Source organism: Monodelphis domestica, chromosome 4 (genome assembly GCF_027887165.1).
Source record: "Monodelphis domestica isolate mMonDom1 chromosome 4, mMonDom1.pri, whole genome shotgun sequence".
In the NCBI taxonomy this organism is placed as follows: Eukaryota; Metazoa; Chordata; class Mammalia; order Didelphimorphia; family Didelphidae; genus Monodelphis; species Monodelphis domestica.
Window position 1 is genome coordinate 409,793,501 of NC_077230.1, and position 18,574 is coordinate 409,812,074.

The 18,574-nt window shown below is 39.6% G+C and overlaps 1 protein-coding gene across 4 annotated transcripts in view; it reads right to left on the reverse strand.

The window, feature by feature from the left end:
• The window catches only part of CCDC27 (coiled-coil domain containing 27), a 52,386-nt gene that overhangs the window by 12,474 nt on the left and 21,338 nt on the right, over positions 1-18,574 (reverse strand). For 2 of the 4 annotated variants that reach the window (XM_056795956.1, XM_056795958.1), the window contains exons 5-12: positions 18,050-18,223; positions 17,826-17,897; positions 14,019-14,249; positions 8,307-8,550; positions 6,488-6,942; positions 6,217-6,294; positions 5,340-5,552; positions 949-1,053 (exon numbers count right to left, since the gene is read on the reverse strand). In XM_056795956.1, coding sequence (XP_056651934.1) covers positions 949-1,053; positions 5,340-5,552; positions 6,217-6,294; positions 6,488-6,942; positions 8,307-8,550; positions 14,019-14,249; positions 17,826-17,897; positions 18,050-18,223 — 1,572 coding nt within the window. The remainder of the gene's footprint in view (positions 1-948; positions 1,054-5,339; positions 5,553-6,216; positions 6,295-6,487; positions 6,943-8,306; positions 8,551-14,018; positions 14,250-17,825; positions 17,898-18,049; positions 18,224-18,574) is intronic. The other 2 variants (XM_056795959.1, XM_056795957.1) reach the window with 2 other exon arrangements.

The following is an 18,574-nucleotide window of genomic DNA, read 5'->3' on the forward strand; positions in this document are numbered from 1 at the left end:
TGTTCACTAGTTCTAACCTCAATTGTTTCTTTGTTGCTGATGGACTGTAAGAATGTCTATTGTTTCTATCTTGCCGAAGGGCTATAAGCATAGTCTGCACCCTTTAAAAGTTGGCACCCTGTGTAAAAATTAATCTATATTTTAAATTATTATATTTTAAATTTAATTTTTACACCTGGTATAATCCTGATCACTCTACCCTAGCTATAGCTCTGTTTCCAGGTCCTTTCCATGATCCTTCAACTCTAAAAAGCCCTCAAGTCAAAATTCAATCTATTTCATAGCAGGGCAAATCTACTTTTCCTTGTTTTGTCACTGAGGATTATAAACAAAGGGTTCCAACCCTAGTCAAGAAGGGCATTTGCCTCTCCATCCAGCCATCACCACCCATACATACCTCTTTTCTTTTGGGTTATAATAGTTTCTACATTGGGGTAGTGGCAAAGAAAGAACTTGATGAACAGGATTTCTCATTTTTATTTGATGTCTTACAGGGACTTATCTTCTAGTGCAGCCTGCTCCAAAAAATTTGGCATCTCTTTAGGAGAGTGGATATCCCTCAAGGAAGGTAGGACAGATGGCTCTGGAGCTGAGAATGCCCTTAGGGTCAATTGTCTTCAAACTAGTCTAGTTTCTAACTAGGGTAAGGCAATCAGAGCTTTTCTGGGTGCACTGAATTAAGGTTAGGTAACAAGAATAGTTCAAATAGGAAGCTACTCCTGGATGAGTTTCTCTCCTAGATTTTTTTTTTTAATCCGCTTTCCCCTCCCTTTCCTATTACAAGTCAAAAGCAAGCTGGAGTCTCTGTTTCCCATGACTCCACCTCATTTCTTCAACTGAAGCTAGACTTTTCCATCATTTGCCCCAAGCACAAAAACCTCCTAGGATCACTATGGGGAGAAATTATACCAATAAGTAAGCAAAAGAGAGGAGAAATCGGGAACATACCTGCAAAGCCTCTAGGATATCATTGTCTGTAATTTCTAAAGATGGAGATTTGATTCCTGTCGTACTGAATGCTGCCTGCATGATTTTATTTCTTAACCTTTCAAGCTGTAGACAAAAGGGCACCAGAATTAGGAGGTTAAAGAGAAATAGAAAATGCTTGTGAATGGAGAAATATCTACTGCAAGTTGTACGACCGAGCAACCCCACACCTTAAAAAAGCCTTTCCAGAAATGTTTAGCCATACTGGGGACTTTAGTTCCACTTAGGGCAGCAGCCTCAGGAAAAGGTTCTACATTAATTAATTAAATTAATTAATTAATTAAATTGGAAATTAAATCCCAAGTTCCAGGGCCCCTTTTTCCTCCCTAATGAGCAATTCTGAGTGCTGCTTTCAACTCAGGATCACATTCTGAAATCAAAGTCAATTCGAAAAGAATGAACTTTTGGCTACAATATTTCTGAAAATAAACAACAATTATGAGCATGTGTGGCACAGGAGAGAAGGGCTACCCTTAGGCTTAGAGGAAGATTTGAGTTCAAGGTCTGTTATCCTGGCCTAGGTACTTAACCTCTGTTTCCCAGGTAACACTCAAGAACTATAAATGAAACTGGATTCCTGACCTGAGTCAATGAGGGGAGTTTCTCCATCAGGAATTCCCTACTCTGATGAAATCACTGATTTATTCTAAGATGGATTTTTTAAATGCCTTTTTAATTTTCAAGAAGAATTTTTGTATAGTAAGGGAAAGATACAAAGTAGAAAAGGATCAAATTGAAGGGATTGCCTGTATATCTGATAGTTCTAATTATTGGGAATTTTTTTCTGGCATCAAGCCTCAGTTTGTCTTATTGGAACTTGTGATCTATTGCTCCTGGTTCTCTGTGAGGTCAAATAGAACAAGTCTAGGGGGCAGCTGGATAGCTCGGTGGATTGAGAGCCAGGCCTAGAGACAGGAGGTCCTAGGTTCAAATCTGGCCTCAGACACTTCCCAGCTGTGTGACCCTGGGCAAGTCACTTGACCCCCATTGCCTAGCCCTTACCACTCTTCTGCCTTGGAGCCAATACCCAGTATTGACTCCAAGATGGAAGGTAAGGGTTTAAAAAAAAAAAAAGAACAAATCTAATCTCCCATCCATATGGTAGTCTTAAACATTTTTAAGACAATTGTCCTGTCTCCCTTAGGTCTTTTCTCCCCCAATCAACTACCCCTGGTTCCTTCAACTAACTCTCATTAGCAATGATTTTAACCCCTTTTCCATCCTGATTGCTTTTCTCTGGAAGGTCCCCATGTCATATACACATGATTGAGTATTGTGGACTTTCTATCAGAGACAACAGCAATTCGAATCTCCCTGGATCTCCGGAATTCATTTTGGCTGAATATATGTGTAAATTACACATATCTTTATAACCTATAAAACGTCTAATGATTAATTAAAATAATTAATTCTGTAGCCAGTCAGTGGAAGGATCAACTAGTCTGGATGTGGCGATCACATTCTTGCTTGAGACAATACATCTATAAGAGGGCTTGCCCATGGTGTTGTAGGACTAAAAGTGAATAAATACTCCTAGTATTTACAAATATATAGGATTTTAATAATATAATATGTATATAATAATATATTTTATTATATGATATTATTATATTATATATAATAATAATCAAAAAGAAAGGGAAAAGAAAAAGGATTCTTTCAGTCGAGTGAGCAGAGCAAAGAGAGCCAGAGACTCTCACCTGCAGCACTTTACCAAAGGACAAGCTCTGTAAAAAGGGCTGCCAAATTTCTCTCCCAAGCATCCTTCTGTAAAATGAGGACGTAACTTAAAAGGATGCTGGGAATGTAGCTCAGGGATGGCAAATTTTCCACCTGCACAGTGTCCAAGTCAGATGAATTCCGCCCTCCTCCCCACACACACACACACACACACTTCATGTCCCCCTTCCTACAGTCATTTCTCATCCAATTCAATTCACTTGTATAAGCATTCTTATGCATCTACTACTATGCCCAAGAACCCTGGAAATACAAAGGCAAAAATGAATGGATCCCTGCTTTCAAGGAGTTTATATTCCATTAGGGAAAAACCAACACACACACACACACACACACACACACACACACACACACACACGAAATATAATGTAATTTATGTTAAAAAAAAACAACTATGTATGTTGATCGACGTGTCTCTATAAGACATAAAAAATCAACACAAGATAAATAGTGGGGCACGAGCAGTTGTGTCTGTGTGTGTAGGGATTAGGAAAAGTCTCACTTAGAAGATGATGCTTGAGCTGAGCATTGAAAGAAACTAAGGATTTTAAGTAGTAAAGATGAAAAAAGAGTGAATTCTCTGCAGAGGGGATAAAGAGTGCAAAGGCAGAGGGATAGAAGTGGAAGTTTATGAAGGACAAGGATGAGTTTGGTTGGACTGTTTGTTGTATATAATAAGAGGAGAGGTTGGAATGGTAGAGGTCAAGCTCTGAATGGTTTTAAATGCCAAACAGAGGAGCTTGCAGTTGACCCTGGTATATCCACGGCAGCCTGGAGGGAGCCACAGGAGTTGATTGATTAAATGAGTGGCTTGGTCAGGCCTGTTAAGATTAAAATTTTTGCCAAACTGTGGCAGGTAAAAATTAGTTTTACTCTAGAAGTATTATATTTTTTAGAGGTTTATTTAAGATTAAGAATTTAAGAAAACACAAGAAAATATGTGTCTAGGAGGGCCGAGAGGCCCATTCAATTTCACTTACGTCATGGGAAACGCATCTGCTTGGAGGCCAAAGTAGGAAAGAGGGCTGGTAGGCTTTACAAGCAGTTTAAATAGACATTTTTGATCTCACCCAGGTGAGGATCTCAGTGAGATTACAAAGCATTCTGGGAAGTGGCCAAGGACTTCTGGGGATTGGAGTCCAGGGTTCAAATCTCCATTTTTACATACCCTCGTGTGATCATTTGGGAAGAAAGACTTCCCCAAAGGATCATGAAAACATAATCAATTTAAAGATTACAATAATTTGAGGATAAGGGGAAAAAAAGCACAAAACCAATAATTGCTGGATGTATTGACAAAAAGCCAGTTAGGGGGAGGCTGAGGAATAGATTTCAGGCAGTGAGGCATAGGTAGAAATGAAATGATTGCAAATTATGATCACATAAAGGAATTTCAGCATTCTTAATCATGGAAGTCAAATTCTTGTGAGTGATGCTGAAATGAGGAGTCTGACTAACCCTGTCTTTGGTTGAAGTAGAGTAGAAGAGTAGGTCATTCATGGGAGCTGAAATGGGGGAATTAGGAGGCCAGGATATTTGAGGGAAAATGAATATATATGCTGAAATCACCGAGCATAGATGTGGAGCAGAAAGCTGGAGAGGAAGATTGTTAACCAGGTATCGAACTCCTGAGAAAGAAGGAAAAATGGCCAGCCTATGGGGAGGAAAAAGATTCAGGAGATAAGTATCACCTGAATCTAGTAATATATTTGGAGAGAGTGAAAACCAAAAGAAGAGAGACTACTGAATGATAGTGGCAGGAGAATAGTTATAAAGTGACACTGAGGAGCAAATTGGATTGGGGGGGAAAGGGGAGAGGGAGAGGGAGAGGGAGAGATGGAAGGAGGGAGAGAGGGAGGAAAAGAGAGAAAAGGAGAGGGAGGAAGGGAGGGAGAGGGAAAGAGAGGGTGTGTGGGTGTGTAGTCTGAGGAAAAAAAAGTATGTCCATAAACTGGAAAGGATTCAGTGTCCAATTTCTATGAATGCCAGAAGATGGATGGAACATGGAAAAAGAGGTAAAAAAAATGAAAAGAAATGTGTTAATTATGGAACAGGCAATCCAGAGGGCTAGATGGAAGAGTTGGGCAGGACTAGGAGGAGAGATGAAGACAGATGGAGATAAGAGTGGGAAAACATTCCCTCTTCTAGCTCTAGGCATTTGCACTAGTTCCTCCCATGCCTAGAATTCTCTCCCATCTCATCTCCATCTCATGGCCTCCATTGATTCCTCAAGAACCAGCTAAAATTCCACCTTCTCCTATCAGATTTTCCCAATCTCCCTTGATGTGAATGCATTCAATCTGTTGATTATCTCCAGTTCCTCCTGAAGATATTTTGTTTGCATGTAATTGTTTCCCTCTTGTCTCCCCCATTTGGCTGTGAGCTCCTTGAAGAGCAAGGACTGTCTTTTGCCTTTCCTTTATCTCCCAGCACCTAGTTTAATGTCTGGAATAAAGTAAATGTCCAATAAATGCTTCTTGATTGACTGGCTCACTGACTCTAATAGTCAACTGACTTTGCTTGCAATCTGGTGCCCAAGGAACTCCAGGGAGCCTGGATTCCCATCTCCCTCTGTTTAAGGAAGGTCTGAGGAAGAAGCAAAAAGTTTTTACCCTGGCTTGGCAACTCTCCAAGGCCACTCGGTAGTGCTGCTCAGATAGCTGCATTTCCTCATAGCGATTCTGGAGGTTGTCCCTGCTCTGTTTCTCTTTCTCCGTTTGGTTTTCCATTGCATTTATCTGACCCTCCAGTTGACTGATCTTGGCATCATACTCCGAGATGACATCTTCCTTCTTCTTTAGCTCAAACTCCAACTCGGATACATGCTAGAGGAAGAATTAAGAGATAAGATGGAGGAGAGACCAGCCCCATCCCCAGGCTAAAAAACAAGCTGGGGAAGGGAGGTCAAGCCTACATAGCTCAAAACTGATCAAATTCAGTTGGCCTCCATATTGTTGGTCAGTTTCTGATGGGATTCATTTATTATGGCTATCAGCCAAATCCTGTTACAATAAACTCCAAGACTGTCTATCTATCTATCTATCTATCTATCTATGTATCCATCTATCTATCTATTTTTTAAATTGTGTTAGGGTTTTGTGATATTGGCTCACCTAGTGCTGATTTTGGATTCTGCAAGATCTGAGTTTGAATCTCACCTCTGATACTTATCTGTATGACTCTGGGCAAATTATTTAATCTCTCTGTGCCTCGGTTTACTCATCTTTAAAATGGCAGTAATGAGATTTGTAGTACCTACTTCTTAGGACTTGTATTAGAGCCAGATGAGAGAATATTTATAAAGCACATTGAAACCTAAAAAAGTACTACAGAGTTGTCACCTACAATTACTTAAAAGAAATTCTTGCTGCTTGAGAATTCTTTTGTCCTTGATTTTTTTTTCATCTTTTAACATGTTAGTTCTATCTAGTAGGCTTTGGCCTATGGGTAAGAATGACAATGATATTTTTAATCTAACAATACTCAGACCTGTCTGAGATCAAGATTGTCTTTCTCGATGTTGCCCATCATTTCTTCATGCTTTCGCTCTTCTCGGAGGCTGCCAAACTAAAAGACAAGAAGCATGTTTAGTGCGGCAGCTGATTCCCTGAGGTCCTAAGACCAGGAGCAGAGCTGGTACAGGGTAAACTCAATGGTACTCATGTGCTACTACATGCGCTAATTGGATAACAAAATGGTATGAAGCAACTTCCTGGGCCCCAAGGCTGAGGGTCATGCTGGTCTGGAGGAGGGCTATAACCTTGTCAGACATGGCTTGAAGCTGAGCTTTCCGCTCTCGAAGTTCTTTCTGCAGGACTTCCTTTTCTAGTGTGATTTTCTGCAGCTGAGATTGCTGGAAATCCACTTGTCTTTGTAAAGACAGAATAGTTCCTGAAAGAGTAAAGATAAAAGAGAGGGAGAAGAAAGAATAGCCAGAAGGAAAGATATAATATAATAAAAAGGAGCAAGACAAAAATAATAAGCAAGAAAAAAAACAAGATAAAGAAAATAAAGAGTAGCAAGGGGAAGATAAGAAAGATGAGGATGATATGGAAAAGCAAAGAAAAGAGAGTAGACAGAGAGAATAAAGAGGAAGAAAAGATGAAAAGGAAAACATGAAGAGAGGGGGAGAGGGAGAAAAAAGAAGGAAAAGGGAGGAAATGAAGAAGAAAGAAAGGGAAATAAGAGAATCAGGAAGGAGAGAAGAAAGAGGAACTAATAAGAGGGAGAGAATGAAGAGGAAAAGAGAGAAAGAAGGATGAGAGGGAGAAATGGGGAGAAAAGAATGAGGAGAGGGAGAAAAAGAGAATGAGGAGGGAGAGAAAAAGAAAGGAAAAGGAGGACAAGAAGAATGAAATGGAGAAAAATAAAGGTTAGAGGGGAAAAGAAAGAAAAAAGAGTAAAGGAGAACATGGAGAGGAGAAAAGGAAATTTGTGCAGGAGGAAAGGGAGAGAAAAGAAGGGAGTGGAAGAAAAAGAGAAAGAAGAAAGGAGGACAATAAGAGGAAAAGAAGAAAAGAGAAAAAGCATTAGATGAAACAAGAGAGAAAAGGAAGAGTAGCAAGAGGGAGAAAATGGAAAAAAGGGAGAAAGAAAAAGGAAAATGAGAGATAGAATATCAAAAAGAAAGAAAATTGGGATAAGAGGAAAAGAGAGAGGGAAAGAATGAAAAGGAAAAGGAGAAGAGGGAAGGGAGAAAAAGAAGAGAGAAGGAAAGAAAGAAAAGAAAAAGAAAAGTGGGACAAGAAGAAAAATGAGAAAAAATGAGGGTTAGAAGAAAGAGAAGAGAGAGAAGGGTAAAAAGGAGAGAATGAAGAGGAAGGAAAGAGGAAGGAGAAAGAGGTAAGTGAGAAAAAGAGATGGGAGAAGGAAAGAAAGAAAAGTCGACAAGAAGAAAAAATGAGGAAAGAAAAAATGAAGGTTAAGATAAAAAGGAAAGAGAAGAATCAAAAGAAGGAGAGAATGAAGAGAAAGAGGGAGAAGAGAACGAAAAGAGAATGAAGAGGGAGAAAAGAAAAAGTAGGAAGAAGCAGAAAATGGAGAGAAGAAGAAAACAGTGGAATAGAGAGAGGGAGAAAAAGAAATGGAAAATCAAGAGAAGAGAAAAATAACAACAGAAAGAAAAAATAAGGAGAAAGAAGGTGAAGAAGGGAAGGAGGAAGAGGAAAGACAAGGAGTAGAATGATTCATCAAGAATACCTCATGTGCTCTCTGAGATACCTATACCAACTGACCCACCCTTGCCCCCAAATATCCCATAGACTTGCATCCTGGGCCATCATTTTCCTATCTCTGTCTTCCTTTAAGTGTCGATTAAGTTCTGATTAAATTCTGTATGTAGCTCTCAGAAATCAGAACTACTACCCTAGCACACATGCCCTTCCTCCCTTCCCCTCTGAACAAAACGACCTGCTGCCTCAATTCTCTTGGCCCATGTGAATGAGAAGTAATAGAGCAAGGCATCTGGAAAGTGATGGGAAAAGGAGTCATCCAGCCCAGCCCCTGTACCCCATTGTCTCAGAGCACTCCAAGTGAATCTTCTTTCCATTTAGGCTCCACAACCCAATATGACACCATACCTGAAACAATTGAATACTCATTTCTCATGATGTCCAGTTCATTCAGGAGCTCTTGATTCGCCTGTTCATATTCCTCAATCCTGGCCATAAGCTCTTCCTCTAGTTCCCTGTCTAAAAAATCAGCGCCTTCCATGTCCTCTTCGGACTCTTTCTCATCTTCCTCAGTGATTTTACTTTCTATTCCACTATAACACTCTTCAGGGTGGAGGACTGCCCTTCGGACTCTTCCCAAAGAACGAGAAGCCTGAGAAGAGAAGGGTGGGGAGGGATAGGGGTCGCTTTTATCAGAGTTTCTCAAAAGCTGACATTTTGGAATTATGCCCAAAGAGCTATAAAACTGTGCCCTGCCTTAGTTAGACCCAGTCATATCATTGCTGGGTCTATTTCCCAAGGAGATGGGGTGAGGGGAAGGGGAAGGGGAAGAAAAGAACTTAAATGTCCCAAAATATTTATAGCAGCTCTCTTTGTAGGTGAGAGAGACTGGAAATTGAGGGGATGTCCATCAATTGGGGAATGTCTAAACAAATTGTGATGGAATTCTATTGCACTGTAAGAAACGATGAACAGATTAACTTCTTTAAAAAAGTTGGAAAGAACTATATGAGATCATGAAGAGGGAACTAAGTACAACCAAAAGAACATTATGTACTGTTGCAGATTTAATACTTGAAGAATAACTTGTGAATGTTCACGTCCTGAGAATGCACCAAGAACTGGAAATATGAAAGACATAATCTATATAGTTTACCAGATGATCCCTTCTGTGGTGTGGAGAGGGGAGAGAAGGGTTGAATTTAAAAATATATATTTTTTAAAGATGATGAGAAAGGGGGAAAAAAGCAGTTATTATTTCATGTTTTTTTGTCCTCTTGGAAGCCAGAGTGAGGAATAATAACTTTGCCATTAAGAACCACAGAATTTCAGGAATAGGAATGTGCCTCAAAATCAATTTAACATCTATCTCTACAAGAATTTCCTTCTGATATGCATCTCTGACCAGCAGTCATCCCCACTTTGTTTCAAGACCTGAAGTCTTGAAAAGGGAACTGCTGCCTTCCAGATCAACCCACTTCTGTTTGGGAGTTTTTTATTGTTAGGAAGTATTTCAGGACCCCAAAATTAAATTTGTCTTTTTTTTTTTCAGTTTCTAAACTTTGCTCCTAATTCTCTTTTCTGAGGCTAAGCAGAATAAGATAAATCCTTCTTTTACAAGACAGTTGTTCAGAAATTCGAAGAGTTATCAGATCTCCCACTCAATCTTCACATCTCTAAGCTAAACATTCTCAGTTCCTTCAGCCAAGCCTCTTTTTTTTTTGTATAAATTTGAGGCTTTTCATTGAGTTGCTCGTCTCTAGGTATTCTCAATCTTGCTTAAGCCTTCCAAAAATATGGTAACCAGAAATAAATGTACGACTTTAGATCTCATTAAGAGACAAATGCAAAGGATGCTCCTTGGATATCACAGGAAATTTTGCTTTGCACTTTAATTCAATGCATATTTATTAAGCACCTACCATGTGGGATGCCCCTTTTTGAGTATTATGTTATCTCATGTCTTTCTTGGTGTCATCAAGATCCATTAATGGCAGGCAGCATTTTATATGAACTCTGAATCTCAAACAGTACCACACAGAGTACAAGGCACGAAGGACATACTGAATAATGTTTGTGGATGGAGGGAGGGATGGATGGATGACCTGAATGAAGAGTCTGTTCAGAGAAGCAGAAATCTCCTGCATCCCTACTCTGAGGCTTTAGGAAGGAAGAAGCTGATTTTTATCCAGGTTTTACACTCAGAATCATTTCATAAACTCAGAATGCAGTGGCTTTAATAAGATTGCTTATGGATTGACCGGACCCAAGCATGAAATACTTTTTAAAGAGCTTAATTCTTTTTATTACAGAAGAAATCTAAATGTTACAGATAAAGCTCCTCCACCCCAAGAGTCATGACATTATAACAACAATAACTGACATTTATATATATATATAAATATATATATATTATATATATATTTATTTATTTATATATTTATTTATATATATATAAATAAATATATATTTATATATATATAAATGTCAGTTATTGTATATATATATATATATATCATTACTAAGTATTTTCTGGTCATTATCTCAGTTGAATGGCTTGACAACACTTGGGAGGAGGAGGAAGAAGAAGAAGGAGGAGGAGGAAGAGCAGGAGAAATAACTATAAAAATCAGAAGAGAAGCATCAACTTTAAGCAAAGACTAAATGATCATTACATGTGGATGTCCTAGTGGGGATGTCTTTTTTGGGTAGGGGTTAGATGTTTGATGATAGGGTAGATTAGATGGTTGATGAATTTCCCCTTCAACTCTGAAATTCTGTGCTTAGCACCATTTTACAGAAGAAGAAGAGCCACATAGCTATTCATCATCAGAAGAAATTTAGACTCCCCCTTTTCTGGGGTCACACAGTGACATCATCTCCTGTCGACTACCTGGATGTCTGGTGTGAGCCTGAACTTGACCCAGAGATTAGGACAGGAGAAAGGGAGCCAGGAGGTTATAAAAGGGCTAACCAGGAAGGCCACTCTCTCTCTGTCTTTAGCTCTCTGCCTACAAACTTCCTTCCCTGCCTGGGTCTTCTGGAGAAGCCACATGGGAAAATTAGATTAGGGCCTCTTTTCTATCTCTCTCTCTTCTTCTACCTAGCCAAATAACCCTAATAAACTTTATTAGAATCTAAGGACTGACTCTTACCTGAATCTAACAGTTTTGGCTGACCAGGAAGATTAAAAGAATTTTCAAATTTCTTTATGAGATTCGGGGTTTAGAGGGGACCACCAAGTCAAACCGCTGCTGCCTGCCACTGTGGAGACTAGATTTTTTTTACAATTATTTCCCTCAGGAGTTTTCCCCACCCAGTGGCTGCTCTCAGCACTGTAGGATCAGCTCCAGCTGTCCCCCCACCCACCATCACCCAGGCTCAGACTAATCTGAGTAGGCTTCTCCACACCCCCACCCCATTTCCCACTCTCTTGCCTGGGGGAGGGTGTGTGCTCAGGGCTGTGGCCAAGGCCTCAGGGTCACGACAAATGAAATGAAATCATAATAGCAATAATTGATAAAGTATATTTAATTCTAACATTCAATAAAAAAATACACAAAGTTAATTAATTAAGCCAATTCAATAGCCCATCATTTCAAAACTTTTATTGCCTTGCATAAACTTCTTCTTTAGTCCTACATCTATATCCTGCTAATATATGGCAGATTAGATTTGAAAAGACTCTGAAATACCAGAGTCCAAACCAGAGTTTTAGTTTTAAAACAAACTAAAAGCAAGTTGCGTCTTCATTTTTTTATTAGAGTTTTGGAAATGTTTTGGGATTCTCTAGGTATTTGATTCCATAGAGCACACATAGGGGCCCTGGCCCTGATTCAGATCCCTGCTGGACCCTAGCCCCAGTGCCACACAGCTGCTGCTGGGCCCAAACTCTAACACCCCACCACTACCTAAGTGGGGGTTTCTCTTCCACAGCATCCGCAGCAGGAGCCCAAAACAGACAGGCAGAAAGAAGACAGGGAAGAAAGACTAGTGATTTTTCTAAATTCAGGGAACTAAAGGAGTAACTTCTGACCAGATAATCAACTAAATCCTTTTTACATGACAGGGAAGATTGCTACAAATTAGAAAAAGTCAAGCAGGGTTCCCAAGGGCTCACCACTGTATGAAGTACTAAGCATTTGGGATGAATCAGGCTTTCCTATCAAGCCTTGGATATCAAAAAAGGAGGCAAAAAGACTTTGTGAAGCCTGGATGCTGAAAGTTTTTATCTGGCCCCATTCTGGCTCTTTTGATTTTAAGATTCTGAAAGAATTGAAACTGGTCATTGGTAGCAAGGATTCCAGAGAATATTCCTACTGGCGGCTCTGAGCTTATCACCTTGGTGGTTCAACCAAGCCGAGTACCACCAAAAGCCTCTTGGTTAAATCTAAAAAAAAAAAAAAAGATACCCTGGCTTCTTCCCAGCTAGATTTCAATGAAGCTACACCTTCTCCTTCTCTTGATCTAGCCCATCCTGAGTTGACTCCTTTGACACTCCCCGCTACCATGCCCCACCTATCTCCTTCCCTCCCATCCCACCTTTGGTACCATCTCTCTACTCCTCCCCTCACTGTCTAACCCTTGCCCTACTCAACCTCTGATTTGCCCTGCCCACCCTTTCTCTTGTCTTGCCTGGTTTTTCCCTCCCCACTGCCCAGCCTCTACCTCCCCCCTTGCCCAGGTTCCTGCTCCCCATCTCCCTCCCTCCAGTTTCCCCCTTCCCCCTTTCTTCCCTTGCTCAGTATTCCCCTCCCTTTTCCCTCCCTTTGCTCAACCTCTCCTTCCCCCTTTCCCTCCCTCTTTCCAGCCTTCCCCTCCCTCTCTTCCTCTCCCTTCCCCTGCCTAGTCTCTCTCTATCTCTTCCCCCTTCCCCCACCACACCAGGGATGTGCTCTGTCTCTACCAAAACAACAAGGCAAGCACCAGGAACCACAGACAGACTCAATACATGTCTCTTCCCCTTAAGGGATGTTCCCACTCATGATAGGTGAGGGAATTTAGTAAATATTAGACATCATACACCTTCTCCTCCACCAGATTTTAGAGTTTCATTGAGAAAACTCCTGCCTTTGACGAGGAACCTATGGTAGTGATTAAAAAGTTTGAAAGCATATTTAGGATATATAACCCAAGTTGGGCAGATGTTACAGATTTGCTTCACCTCTGTTAATGAAAGGTGAAAGGAACATGATCTTTTCCATTGTGAACAGGTCCCAAAATGACAATGCAGTATGCTGGCCCTTAGAAAATCCCCAATGAAATTCCAATAGCTGAAGATTATGCACATTTATGTGAGGCTAGGGATGCTTTACTAAAAGAAATGGAAGCTTATGTAAGAATTAAATTTTATACTTGTTCTGTGAGGCTGAGTAATTGGACTAAATTTGACCACATTAGACAGGAAAAGGACAAGAGACCATCTTGTTTTTATGACAGAATTGTTGAATTAGGGTCTAGGCATCTTGGCCTGGATGTCTCCAGAGAGAAAGACTCTAGAATCATAAGGAATCTTTTAATCTAACAGCTTTAAGTCTAGATATTCTTGACTCCAAATCTAGCACTTTATACACTTTACCATTAAGCTTCATTGACTATAGAACAACTCAGAAAAATATTGGATCATCACAGTATAGGCATAGTATTATGCATATTCTTGTGGGAAGGTGATGTTACAAAACTACTCCCAGAAAGTCATGCCTTGTTAGTTTTGGGGGTTTTCCCTCTTTTTCTTTAACCCATCTACACTTTCAAGAACACAAATCTGTATGCCCACTGGCCAGGGTTAAGAAAGCAGTGTCTGACAATGAAAAACCAAATTGATGATATGGGGGGAGGTGCATAGAGATCACTAGAGAGCTGTTTGTTTGGCTTCCTCATCCACAAAATGGTGACAATTATAACACTTGTCTCAGAATTTGGCATCCCCCCCAAAAAAATATTCACCAGTGCTTGGCCTTACTCTGGTTACCACAGAGCCTCAGAGATAACACTTGGGAGAGGAATAATGGTGGGGGAGAAGGGACTGAGAAGTGCCCCATTAGCTAGATTTATGGGGTAAGGAAGGGGGCAATTGCCTTTTTCCACCAGAAGCCCTTCCCCCTCTTCCCTCCATCCTACCTCTTTCATTGATTTTTGTACCTCCTCTTCATCTTTTACAACACTTCCTGAGACACTGGCCTCTCTGGCATCATAGGATGGGAGAGGCTCATAGGTGTCCAGGCACACTTGATCCTTTCCCCCTATGATGGTGATTTCGTCTTGTGGCTCAGACTCTTCATAAGTCATACAGGAAAGAAAACTCTCTTCCTTACGCATCTTGGTCTCTGGACAGATCTGGGTTTCTTCTGCCTGTTGGAAGAATTCAGTTGGGTTCAAAGTGAACCATAAGGATTTGTAGCATGACATTTTTCTAGGGCAGGAGTTTTTCTTTTTATTCTGTGTCCTGAACCTCTGGCAATCTAGTAAAGCCTATGGGCCTCATCTCTGGAAGTTTTTTAAAGCACAAGATGAAATGTACTGTATTTTAATTATATTATATAAAAATCTATTATATGTAAATATAACATATTATACACAAATATATTACATATTATAGAATACATACATAATATACAAATATATTATCTCTAAATATATTGTATGTCATATACTATATTATAAACATTGTATTAGCTATAAATATATTATATAATATTATTATGATATAAAATATATAGTATGTATTATATTATATATAAATATATTATGTATATATATTATGTGACTATATTATATATGTGTTTTGTGTCATTTTATATACCATATATTATATATACATACAAATATATACAAATATTTCAATTATATATTATTTTATAACTACATATAAACATTGTATTATATACAAATATATTATGTTCTAGTATATTAATATAGTATATTGTGAATTTTAAAACTACTCCATCCTACTCAGACTATACTTCAGAAGATTTGATTTAGCTATTTCCTGATTGTAACAATGGAAATACTTGATCAGGAATGTCTTGGGAACTTTACATTGCTCCACCCTACTTACACCTTACTTTAGGGGAAGATAAAGTGGTAATCTCCTGATTGAATGATGAAGGTACTTAGTTCTCACCTTATAGTGAAGCTAGAACATTAAGCTAAGTCTATTTTTAGTATCCTAATACAAAAAGGTATTAAGTAACTATAAAGGTTAAATTAATCACAAAAAGGTCAAGTAACTAACAAAAGGTGAACTTAACAAAGAAGTGTGAAGTAACTCTAAAAGATATAATCTAATCAAAGAAAGTGAGAACTAAAAGTATGGGCAATCCTGGAAAAAGCCTTTGATGTGATTGTTAGATGTGAAAATTTAGAGGAGGAGACACAAGGGTTAAAGGTCTATATATTTGGCTCCCTTCACGCTCTTTCCCTGGAGAAGTTGCTCTGGCTAATCACTTCCTGTAAGCAGCTTGGGCGCCAGTTCAGTCCTGGAACTCAGCCTGGAAGAGCCCCCTCAGACAGCTTCCTTGAAACGGTCTTGTAGTGACTGATAAGACTGACTTTCTTTTCCCTTGGGCTCAGGGAGGCCCCTTTGGTCAAGGCCTTTAACTCCTGCCTGGCTCAGCCTGAGCCAGAGCAGTTTAAATTAACTCTTTCCTCTCCCTCTCTCTTCTCCTTAATTCCTTCTCTCTATATTAATTAAAATCACCATAATTTCCAGCTGACTTGGGAATTTTATTATTTGGGATTTTCCCTGGCCACAAAAGTAATTTAGATTTTTAAGTCACAAAGCTAAAATTATCTTTACAATATGTAATATATATTATATGTAAATATAACTATTAGAATATGTACAACTATTATATGCATATATGGAGAATATATAATATAGGTGTTATATACAAATATTATATAAACATGCATTATATGACTATATTATATATACTACATTATACATATTTCATATTGTACACAAATAAATACATAAATTTGTTATATTTGTTACATAAAGATATATAGAATATGTAGGTATATGTATGTGTTTATATATGTGTTTATACATACACACAAACACACTTTTTGTATATTTAAAGTTCCTGGACCACAAATGAAGAACCTCAAGAGTAGAGGACTCATGGAGGTTGGCTATCAATCATACCACAAACTTTTCAAATCTTAGTCCTAGCTCATAGCCCAAATGATTGACTTCCAAATAAGTGTCAAGGAGTCAAGACTGCAGTAATGACAAACAAATAAGGCAGTCCCAGCATGGCATGTGACCCCTGGTGTCATCTCTTCCACTCCATCACAGCAAGCAGCCCTGTGGTAATGAGCATGCTCATTTGGAGAAGTAAGGGGAGCCCACACTAGACTTGCTTATTTTTGCATGTTTATTACCCAGAATGCCTTGAAATTTCACACTTATCTAACAGTTCCAATGGTGGACAAGGTAATTAAACACATTTCCAATGTTGCTTCCTGGCTACTCATAGATTGGTGGAAAACATAGCTTTGAACTATTCTTGAACTATTTGCCTGGGATCTGTCCTTTTAAGTGTAAGGATCAGTCTATGGACTCAGAGCAGAAAGGTGATCAGTTTGAAAAAATAATCAGCCTGTAAGAAAAAGTCTGTCAACTTATCTGCTTCAGAGGCAACAGGGCATAGAGTAAAGAGGGCTAGTCCTACATTCAAATTATGGATCTGCCACTTAATTTCTGGGTAGTTATGTGAAAACTTAGCCTTTTCTGATCTGTTGCCCCACTATAGCATGAAGGGATTGGACTAGACCATCAGATCTAAAAGGGACCTCAGAGCCCTTCTTTAAAAGTCTTCTCTGACTCTGACCTTCTGTGAATCTGATTCTATTTCTGCAAGGAGATGGATGAACAACTGAGGGACCCTTTACCAGCCAGTAGATTTTGGAACAAAAGCTGATTTAGAGGATAATGGCATTATACAGCTGAAGGGACTTCTTTGCTGAGTTGTTTTCAGTTGGGATCAAATCTTTGTAACCCCATTTGGGGTTTTCTTGGCAAAGATATAGGAGTGGTTACCATTTCCTTCTTCAGTTCATTTGACAGATGAGGAAACTGAGGCAAACAGGATTCAGTGACCTGCCCAGGGTCATACAGCTATTAAGTGTCTGAGGCCAGATTTGAACTCAGGAAGATGAGACTTCCTGACTCCAGACTCCATGTTCTACCTAAGCCACCTAGCTGTCCAGAGAGTTTTCAGAGACTACCTAATTCAATCTCCTAATTTACAAAGACAGAATCTTATACTCAAAGAAAAGAAATTGAACCCTAAAACATAAAACATTTTTCCCATGGCCAGTGCTACCTGGACATTCTGACTCTCAGTATTACTTTTTATCCACACCATATCATGCTGTTCCCCATTAGCATTCATAACAGGTTGTATATCTATTGCATTAAAAAAAAAAACCCTTCCTTTCCATCTTACAATCATTACTGTATATTCATTCCAAGACAGAAGAACAGTAAGGGCTAGGCAATGGGGATTAAGTGACTTGCCACAGTCACCCAGCTAGGAAATATCTGAAGTCACATTTGAACCCAGGACCTTCTCTCTCTAAGCCTGTCTCTCTATCCACTGAGCCACCTAGCTGCCCCCCATCTATAGCATTTTAAGGCTTACAAAGTGCTTTCCTCACAGCCAGGTATGATTGTTCCTTGAGGACAGGGACCATCTTTTTCCTCTTTTTGTATCTTTTGGCACATAGTAGATGCTTAGTAAATGTTTATTGTTTGATAATAGGTGTGAGAGAGTTGGGAACTACATAAGGAGCTTTCACCAAGAAAACATCCTCAGCCAAGTTTTCTGGGGACCCTCAGAGTTTAAGTGCCTTGCTCAGAACACAGATGAGAAAGATAAACCCCAAGATCACACCAATAGGGTCATAGATAGGATGTACCATATGGTCACTTGACTCCAGGTCCCGACTTCTGTCTGGGGCACCAACGATGGCTTTGCTCAAGCTTGGGATCTAAGAAAAGCAAAGTGGGGCAAGGTCATCTCCCAGAGGGCCCAGAGGGATCTATGGCCATTGGCAAAGAATCTTCACCTGACCATGCAGCCCTGTGGCTTAATTCCATCCCCCTTCCCTGGGTTGATTGTCCCCTTCTGGGGGTTGTTCACCTTTACATCGGAGTCAACATCTGTTCCTCGAACTTCATTTAGGTGTTGCAGCTGTTTCTTTAGTGATTTCACCTCTGCTTTGAGAAAGGCAAGCTCAGAGTCCTTCTTCAGGCAAGCCTCTTCCATGGTAGTAAGTCGGTTGATCTCATCTTTCATCATGAGCAAGGTCCGATCCTAGGAAGGGAACCAAATCTTTGGTAAATGGGTACTTTTCACAGAATCCCTAAAAGGGACCTTTGGTGGCATCTCTACCATAAAACTGTCCCCATGGGGTCATCCAGCCTCCTCTGCTTGAAGACATCCAATGAGGGAACACCCACCACCTGCCTAGCACTCCCTTGGGCTTGGGGGCAGCTTTTGTTGTATGGACTTTATGCTCCAAATTACTACAACTTCTCCTCATTGGTGCCCACGATTCCCTCTGATATCAAGAAGGACAAGCCTCAGTCTCTTCTGAGTCTGAGTCTCATTTTGCCAACCGTCACTATAGTATTTCAACCTAGATGTCTTGTAGGTATCTTAAAT